Below are 9,802 nucleotides of genomic sequence, written 5' to 3' on the forward strand. Positions count from 1 at the left end.
AAAATACGAAACCCAGAGAATAAAGGTCAGAAAGAAAAAAAAACAGCCAAAGGCAAATTTCTTACATGTTAGTAGACTAGAAGGTTACTGCTTAGATTGTTTCTTTAAGAAATCAAACATAGACCAGGAAAATTTTAAAACAAATTTTGTACCCTGCTTTTCCAAAAATTTGTTGTTGTTGTTAAGTGCTGTCAAGTTCATGCAAGAAGAAAAAAAAACAAAAACAAAACACTTTATAACGAGAAGAAAAATACAAACTTCAGGTTTCAAAAGTAACTTCCTATTTACAAATAATAAAACTTACCACTTAATAATAAAACTTCAATAACAACCTAAAGTGATTATCATTGAAGATTTCAAACCTGAAGTTTGTATTTTTTCTCTTCATTGTAAAGCATTGAGTTTTGTTTTTGTCTTTTATTCTTGCATGAAGTTAGTTATCTCATACATATCCTTACTACAGTACAAAAAAAAAAATGAAAGTGTGTTTTTCCTATTACTTGATTCTTCTTAAGTAATGAAAAATCACTCTTTCAGCTTAGTGGCAGTTGCTGAGTCACACGCCTTGTAGTATGATTTCCCTATTATATTTTGCATGAATCTTATATTATTTTTAAATGGCTCTTAACAGTCTGAAAGTAGCTTCGTTTATTCTTTTAAAAAATTTGTTTCTGATGGCAGAAGTATCGAGTATGACTTTATTTGGTGACATAATTTGATTTTTTTTTTTTTTTAAAAAAAAGGTTTGATGGATATTTTTATAATTGTGGTTTTATCCTTCCATATAAATAATATATTAATGCAAGTCTTTTAAAAAATTTAAAAGGTGAATGGAAATCATTTGCAAAAATACAGCATATTTGGATCCAGAGAGGGAGAGGGACTGTGTACTGAAGACTGGCGGGGGGGGGGGGGGGCGAGTTTGTAGGGTATACCCTTTGGTCGGTTGATGATGTATGGAGGGGATTGGAACCACCATGGCAATGAAACGATATACGGTAGAATGAATGTAAAACTAAAGTTCTCTCATGTAAACTATCATATAATTCACAATAAAACATTTAAAAAAATACAGCATAAACACTTTCTTCAACCCTTGTAACTGCCATTATCCTGCTGAAAACTTGGTTGTCTGTTGTTGTTGTTGTTGAGTGCCATTGAGTTGGTTCCTACTTATAGTGATCCTGTGTAGAGTTAAGAGGAGTGGCTGATGGGTTTGCACTGCCAACCTTTTGGTTACCAGTGCTTATCCTAAAGGACCATACCAAGACTCCTAGCTGTATATCCTCCAGCCATACAAAGCATGTGCTGTAAACCTAATGATGAACCTAATCTTAGCTGATAATCTTTTCCAGTTAGTCTGTTACTGATTTTTGCTTTCTGCTGTAAATGTTAGTCTGACGCAGATGCAGTTAAACCAGAAAATAATTTGCCCACATAGCATAGCCTACACATATGAGCTCTGGGTGTCAGCCCGAGCTCTGATACCGAGGCCAAGGTCCCAAGGGCTGGTGCGTCAGAACCCTGTTCAAGCGTCTTCTGCATAATGTGAGAGCTCTTCTGTTCCTCTCCAGGAAACCCCCATTTGACCAGGCTCCTGAGATCCTGGAATGATCTGCCATTTCCATTAAAAACCTAAACTATATTCTCTACTGATGACAAGTCAGCATCACTTCTTTCTGATTTTACCACTTTCTTTTTATCTCATATGCATGCCTGGAAAGTCGTGATAGCCAAGCCATAGCTTTTCTAAACCTTTAATTAAGTCACTTCATTTAAGATGCTAGAGGTTACAGTTGTAAAGCAGTTTGCATTTCATTTCATTATCTCCAGCTGTTTCATTACCACACAGATCACAAAGTAAAAGAGAACAAAATTTATATTAGTAAGCATGCAAGAAAAGGTCGTTTGTATCAAGTTCCAAATATACTGATAGTCAGCTACAAATTCTCTTTGAAACAGAAGTGTTCATGCTTATTAAAAGCTGTTTTTTTATGACAGCACAAAAAGTACAATAAGTGGAAGGATGGCCTTTTAGGGACAAGAGATGTTTATTATCCAAGGTCACCAAGTTGACATACAGATAGCAGTGTAGGGATGTCACTTTATCTTAATTAAATGGCTTTGCAAGAAAAAGTCATCATAATAATTGTCAACTTCTTTTTCATTCAGGCAAGTGCTCCAGAAAATAGAAACAAATAAAAACATAAAGGAGTTTTAAACTTTAAAAGTTCTATATCATATGTGCTATTTTGGAAAATTATTATTAATTTTTTCAGGTACAGTTGTACGTATTTTTCTTTTGAAAATTGCATGTTGCAACTTATATTTAATTCTGGAGTTATGTGAAAGTATTATTGCTAATATCATGTATAGAAAGATGTTTGCTCAATATACCAGTTATTTTCTTATTTCTTATTGTTACTATTTTAATACCCTGCATAAATCTGCCAGCTCTATTTTGAAATAATTCTTTCTACTAAAGTATTTGGAATTGCATTTTAAGTTTGGCTTTATTTGAACAATTTAGTTAGGCACTTTTTCATAGCATCAGACAATACACCTGTGTCAAGGAATCAAAAAACACTTCCATTCACTTTTTTGCTCATTCATTCATTTTCTAATAATCCGTTGTTGTTTTTGTGAAGTGTCGTTGAGTCGATTCTGACCCATAACAACCCTGTATAAGATTTACGAGGAGAGACTGGTGAGCTTGAACCACCAACCTTACGGTTCAAAACGACTTTGCATTCCAGCGCATTAACCCATAGTACCACACCAGGACATCAAGAATCCATCTGACATGATTATTATTTCTCACAAAGAAATTTGGGTATGATCATATTGAGGTAGGATGTTTTTGAGTTTTCTTTGGATGAGAGACACTTTCTTTTTTAACATTTTTATTGTGAATTGAGTGATAGTTTACATGGGAAAACATTGGTTTTACACTCATCGTTTTATTGCAATGATTACAGTCTCCTCCGTGCATCATTATTCAACAGTATTTGCTTCTATTCTGTCTTTTTTTTTGGGGGGGGGGATGTACACAGAAACACTCAGGAATAGATAATGATTTAAACAACCAAAGGGCATATTCTGCAAGCCTGCTTCCTGGCCGCCAGCACAAAGACTTTCTCTTTCCATGAGTCTAGAGTCCTCAGCTGCTCTATTTCTCCATGTCCTGGATAAGAGAGCCTTTTGAGAGGCAAAGAATAATTCTATATATGTTTGTATTCTCGATTTTTGCTAAAATACTAATGTTTTAATATTTTACTTCCATCATAAAATAACAGGCCTTACTTCAGACTCACGACGTAGTGGCACATGAAGTTTACAGTGATGAAGCATTGAGGGTCACACCTCCTCCCACCTCTCCCTATTTAAACGGTGATTCTCCGGAAAGTGCTAACGGAGACATGGATATGGAGAATGTGACCAGAGTCCGACTGGTACAATTCCAAAAGAACACAGATGAACCAATGGTAAGTGGGAAAAGAAAGCTCTCTCTACTCTTATAAAATCCCGGCATGAGGCAGATCTGTTTCCTTTGCTTTGTACTACTAGGGGTGAGGAGAGAAAGAGGATATGGATAGTTTTTTGTTTTGTTTTGTTTTTTAAATTCAATTTCTAAATCCAAAATTTCCCTTTCACTTACACTTAACTTGAATCGCTCTGCCTGAAACCATGGCTTAGGTATGCTGCTTCCACTTCCTACCTCTCCTTTCAAAGTTATCCTTCACCTGTACTAAAGAATCACATGCCTGGTACATGACTCTAGCATGTAAAAACCTCTGGGACAGCGAAGGAAAATACAATATGAAATATTAGTATTGGTGTTGAGAAAGTGAATATCTCATGACATTATTTCTTTCTTTAAAGTCCTTTTACAAATCTGATGGTTTCCAGATCTCTTGCCTTCATCAAAATTAGCAGACAATCAATATGAGTAACATTGCTAAAGTAAAATTCCTCCCTTGTGAAAACTATCTATTCATATGAATAGATTTTCTCAGTGGTTAGGACTAGTGTTAGAAAGGCATCAATGCTGAACCCTGCCTCATTCTCGTAGAATTCACAGATTGCAAAGATCAAGGAAAGACTACTTGATATCAACTGGACAGCACAGACAGAAACCTGGTAGTGAGAAGGCTGTTGTTAGCTGCTGTAGAATCAACCTGGACTCAGGGTGACCCATGCTCAATGGAACGAATCATTGTCCATCCTGCACTATCTCCATAATTGCTTGTGTTCCATAGGGTTTTCATTCACTGATTTTTTAAAGTAGAGTATCTGGACTGTCTTCCTAGTCTTAGTGTGGAAGTGCCCCTAGAACCTGGTCAGTATTATAACACCACTTAAGCCTCCACTGACACTAAAGTGATGGCTGCACATGAAGTTTATTGGCTGGGAATCAGACCCAATTTTACCTTTGCCTCATGAGAATGCACTTCGCCTAGTTTCAAAATGAAAAGAAAGCACCGTGGCTTGATTGCAGAGAGCAAGGTGAACCATAGAAGTGTTGAAAGACATGTTAGAGATTCTGTTCTTTGTTTTAAAGCCAGTGCAAGGTTATTGAAGTGTCTTAAGCTGAAAGATAAGCCCAGATTTTTAGTGGAGAAATATCACTCTGGAGCATGGAGTACAGGGGGCAAGAGTGGACGGGTATAGGGAAACCAGTTAAGAGGCTGTTATTGTGGTGGCGCAGGGAAGATGAGGAAACTCTGAACTCAAGGGGTGAATGCCAAGATGAAAAGAAGTAAACAGATTAAAGAACTAATAAGAGTGAAAGCAATAGGTCTTTATAGTACATTGACAATGTATCAAGGATGACCCTTAAGTTTTAGGTTTGCACAACTGAATAAATCATCCCTTGAAACAAGAAACCTTGGGAAACTTCCAAGTTTAGGGGTAGAATCATATTTTTAGAAGAGAGGGGGAAAAAATTACAACTTACATATTTGCATTTTTCAGCCAAAGTATAGAACAGGGATATTGGAGTATACAAAAACAACTTACCCAGTTAACAAACGTTGCCCAGTTGCCTTCCAAATTGAAGAGTTAGAAAGCAGTGATTCTACAGCCACAGTTACTAGAGAGCCCTCCGTTCTCGACAGTTCAGGTTGTAATTCTCAATGACTGGTCTTTGCCAGCTATACCATATTATCCTAGAACTTGCAACAGGCAGGAGCCATGGCAGACACCTTCAGTCAGACTACTGGTGCTTCCCAAGCATATTTGGGGGTGCCTTGGGTAAATGACTTCATATAATTGGGCCTCCATTTGCTGATCTCTCAAAGATCCTCAAGATGCCACCCAGCTCTGAAAGTCTAATATTCCATTTATTCCTTTTATATATTCATGCACTCCTTGATCAAATGTTAATTAAGTACCTACCACCTCGGAAACCCTGTACAGGGTCGCTATGAATCAGAACCGACTTCACGGCACAAACCCACCACCACCCATGTACAAATGGGAGTTCTGGTGTGGCGCTGTGGGTTCATGTGCTGAACTGCAGACTCATTTGAGCTGCAAGGTCGACAGTTCAAGCTCACCAGCCACTCCTCAGAAACCTTATACAGGCTTACTATGAGTCGAAACCAGCTCGACAGCACTCAACATGTACCAATGGAGTCTTGGTGTGGTGCTGCGGGATAACACGCTGGACTGCAATGTTGGATTGAACCACAAGGTCAGCACTTCAAGTCCACCAGCTGCTCCTCAGAAATCCTATATGGAATCGCTAAGGGTTGAAACCTACTCAACGGCACTTAACAACATGTACAAATACACTGTATTAGATGCTAGCGACATAATGACAAGTAAGACATGGCCCCTGCCTTGCTGGAACTCACTTTCTACAGGGATACCTACATGAAACAAACAAATCAGCAGTTTTGTACCATTTTTGTAGTAAGAACAGTTATGACTGAGCTATAGAAGAGAGCTGGCTGAGACAGAGAGGCAGGAAAAAGGCCATGTTCAGCTAAGCCAACTAGACAGGAAGGTGAAAGGGAGCAAGAAGGAAGCCCAAAAGTGCCCTGTGATCATCATGTTTGGCGCAGCCTCATGACAGTTACCTGAAACATAGACTGAAGAGAAAGCTTAAAACTACCTCTTTGAGCTAATTTTTCAGAAGGCCTAAAATAGCCTCCACGTCTTCTCAAAGAACTCTGTCTCTCTTCTGTGATCCCAGTGAAGGTGTATTTATTCTCCTTTTGACTGGGTACCGTAAAGACAGTGATTATTTTGATGTAATACATAAAACATTTTTAATGATGGAATCGAATTCTTTGTTGACTGTAATACCTGTTTATTTGCTTGCGTAGTTGTCAATTAAAGTATTCTATTACTGTGAAGGCCAACCCTATATAATTTATTATGCTTTGGGGACCCTTTACAAGGTGCCCGACTATGCTAGGTCCACTCCCCGAGGGCAGTACACTCCCATCACACCCTGTATTTTCCTGTTTGTAACATTGTACCCATAATTATTTCTCTAGTGATTGGGATTCCCATAGTTGCAAGGGACAAAGACCCAACTTGAACACCTTAGATAATAGAGAAAAGGCTTATGTAAGCAAGGAACGACCAAAAGTGGACCCCCAATTTCTCCCCCAAGATGGTAGTTTCAGGAGTAGGTATATAACCCAAGTTGGGCTAATCCCTTCTTGGAATTTGTGAATCTAGGAATGGAGAAAATATGAGTCAATTCCTCTCTAGAGAAAAATGTTTTCCAGAATATGGGACTGTATTCCCCGAAGAAAGGATAGATTTGGAGCAGACAAAATTAATGAATGTTAATCACACTTGGTTCAAAGTAAACCTCTCTTAACTATGAGAGACCTTGTCTGTCTTTACACTGCTGTGCCTAGCAGAGTGTTTGGCACATGATTGGTTCACAGTAATGTTGGTTGAATGAATACATAAGTTTCTTAATTTCAAGGTTGGAACTTCCATCCGATTATTATCATTTTCCTTATGAAATTAGATTTGACTTACATATTAATTTACAGCTTTTTTATAGGAACAGTCCTCTTGGCAATCATACATGCTGATTGTAAAAGTTAGAAATAAAGTTTAAATATCCCAATTGCAGGTTGGGACTGGAAACCTTTTGATAAAGCAAATTTTCCTATCGTTTGCCTACCACTCTTGTGAACTGCAAAAAAAGGAACCAAGCAAACCCACAGTTTTGAGAATTGTTCAAATTAAGATGTAGTATCAGATAGTTTCATGGAGTTTTCTAACAGAGTGTTATTTTCCAATGAATAAGACAAGACAGAGTCCCTACCCTTAGCTATCTCAAATTCAAGACTAGTTTTCACCAAGGGAGCTTATTAAAAATAGTGATTTCTGGGCTCTATTCCAGACCTACTGAATCTAAATCCAACACATATGTTTTAAAACTCAACATTATTTAAAAGTTCCTGTGTGATTCTTATGATCAGTCAGGTATAGTGCAAAGACATACATATGAAGGCATGTGTTATCACAGCAAATAATTGAAAAACAAAATCAACTTCTTAGAATAATAATCTGGCATTAAAAATGATGGTAAAACTCCTTCTGGCCAAGGGATCAGATTTACCCTCTTGCCTGAAATGACCCAAAATATTTTGAAAACAGACAAAATTACACAAAACATCAGTCTGTCTAATTTTTTAAGACATTGGACATCAGGCAATAAAGGACAGTGATCCCTGAGAGAGCAGTAAATCTTAAAATTGCCCCACCTTACTGCCCAGAGAGGCCACAGGCAGGGGCCGCTGAGGCAAATCCAGGCAAACTACCTGAATTGTGGAGACAGAAAAATGTGCATATACTACTTGAACCACAAGGTCGGTGGTTCAAGTTCCCCAGGCACTCCTGGGGAACCCTATACAGGCTTACTATGGGTCAGAACCGACTCGACGGCACTAAACAACAACAACTACTACTATGATAGCACCGAAATGCCAAATATATTCTTTTTGTCATGGCATGGTCATGTGGTGGCTAGTTGTCTCCTCCATTTTCCATTTTCTTTTTTTAAAACTTGTTCTTGTGAATTGGGTGAAGGCTTACAGAGCAGATTATCAGTGTTACATTCAACAGTATATACACAGCCCACTTCATTTCACTGATGACAATCCCCCACAATGCAAAATCCCCTATCCCACCTCATTCCTGTGTTTCCTGATGCCATTTCTTCTCCTTTCTGACCCTTCTTAATTTTGACCTTGGGTAAATGCTGTACTTTGGATTTCCAATGATTGATGATTCTAAGGTATGTAGTACCGCCGTGGTATTACTGTTCCCCCTTATAGATCTATTAGTTGACTGTTCCAGACCTGAAGGGTGACTAAGAGCCATAGTATCAGGGCTCTACCAATCTTGATCCAGTCAATAAGCCAAATCTCTTGTGATTTTGAGTTTTGTTCCACATTTTTCTGCCATCATTGTCATCCTCTCTATAGAGCAGTTGGTAGTGTAGCTGGACCACCATCCGGTTTGGGTCTCAGGGCCCTGGAGTTTTATTTAATGTTTTCCTAACTTTAGTCATTAAAATTATCGAACACAAAATCACAGATATAAAAAGGAAAAGTGTTATCTCATAGTAATTTTACTTTTATTTGACTTTTTACAGGGAATCACTCTAAAAATGAATGAACTAAATCATTGTATTGTTGCAAGAATTATGCATGGGGGCATGATTCACAGGCAAGGTAAGTTTCCTATATAATTCTTGTCTTTCTTACTTTTTTTCCTGTAGCCTAGTAAAGAAAGTTTTGTTGTAAAATTTTTGTTTGCTTGTTTGTTTTTAATGATCCACATAAAGAGCTACTTAATTTATGGTCTGTATAAAGTATCTCCACTCATCTGTCTGAGTTTGTCATACTGTTGTGGCTTGCGTGTTGCTGTAATGCTAGACGTTACACCAGTGGTATTTCAGATACCAGCAGGGTACGCCCATGGTGGATAGGTTTCAGCTGCGCTGCTAGACTAATACTAGGACGAAGGAGAGTTTGTTTTTTTACATTGTGTTAATTTTCAGACATGCAGAAAAGTAAACACAATAGTGCAGTGATCTCCCACATACCCATAATTAGCTATAATTATCATTACCTCGTGGCCACACTTCTTGTTGTTAGTTACCCATAAGCCAATTTTGACTCCTTACTACCCCATGTGTGCAGAGTAGAGCTGCTCCAGAGGGTTTTCAAGACAGTGGCATTTTGGAAGCCGACTGCCCAGCCTGTCTTCCAACATGCCTCTGGGTGGATTTGAACTGTCAACCTTTTAGCTAGTAATTGAGCACTTAACTGTTTACACCACCCAGGTAGTATGGTCACATTAGTTTAATCTGTATTTGCCCTACTGCCCCCACCTCCATAACTGTATTATTTTAAAGAAAATTCCAGATGTTTTATAAGTCCTGGTGTGGCACTATTGGGTAATTGGGTAAGCACTGAACTGCTGACCATGAGGCCAGCAGTTCAAACTCACCAGCTACTCCTCAGAAATCATATATAGGGTTGCTTTGAGTCAGAACAAACTCAATGGCACTTAACAACAAATAAATGTTTTAGTGTACACTTCTAAAAGATAGACTCTTTATAAAGATAACCACAATACCATATCATACCTAAAAAATTAACAATTCCATAATATCTTCAAGTATCCACTTAGTATTTCAGCTTCTTTTACCACCGTATACTTACTGTTTACAGCTGGTTTGTTGAAATCACTATACAAAAATGTGCCCACATTGCATTTAGTTGATGCATTGCTGAAGTCTCTTTTATTTTTCCTTGAT

General features: G+C 37.9%; 1 protein-coding gene across 4 annotated transcripts in view; it reads left to right on the top strand.

The window, feature by feature from the left end:
• The window catches only part of CASK (calcium/calmodulin-dependent serine protein kinase (MAGUK family)), a 548,810-nt gene that overhangs the window by 497,120 nt on the left and 41,888 nt on the right, over positions 1 to 9,802 (top strand). For all 4 annotated transcript variants that reach the window (XM_006864257.1, XM_006864260.1, XM_006864259.1 and 1 more), the window contains 2 exons: positions 3,297 to 3,485; positions 8,633 to 8,711. In XM_006864257.1, the coding sequence (XP_006864319.1) occupies positions 3,297 to 3,485; positions 8,633 to 8,711 (268 nt within the window). The remainder of the gene's footprint in view (positions 1 to 3,296; positions 3,486 to 8,632; positions 8,712 to 9,802) is intronic.

This window comes from Chrysochloris asiatica, unplaced genomic scaffold, assembly GCF_000296735.1.
Source record: "Chrysochloris asiatica unplaced genomic scaffold, ChrAsi1.0 scaffold00062, whole genome shotgun sequence".
Lineage (NCBI taxonomy): Eukaryota > Metazoa > Chordata > Mammalia > Afrosoricida > Chrysochloridae > Chrysochloris > Chrysochloris asiatica.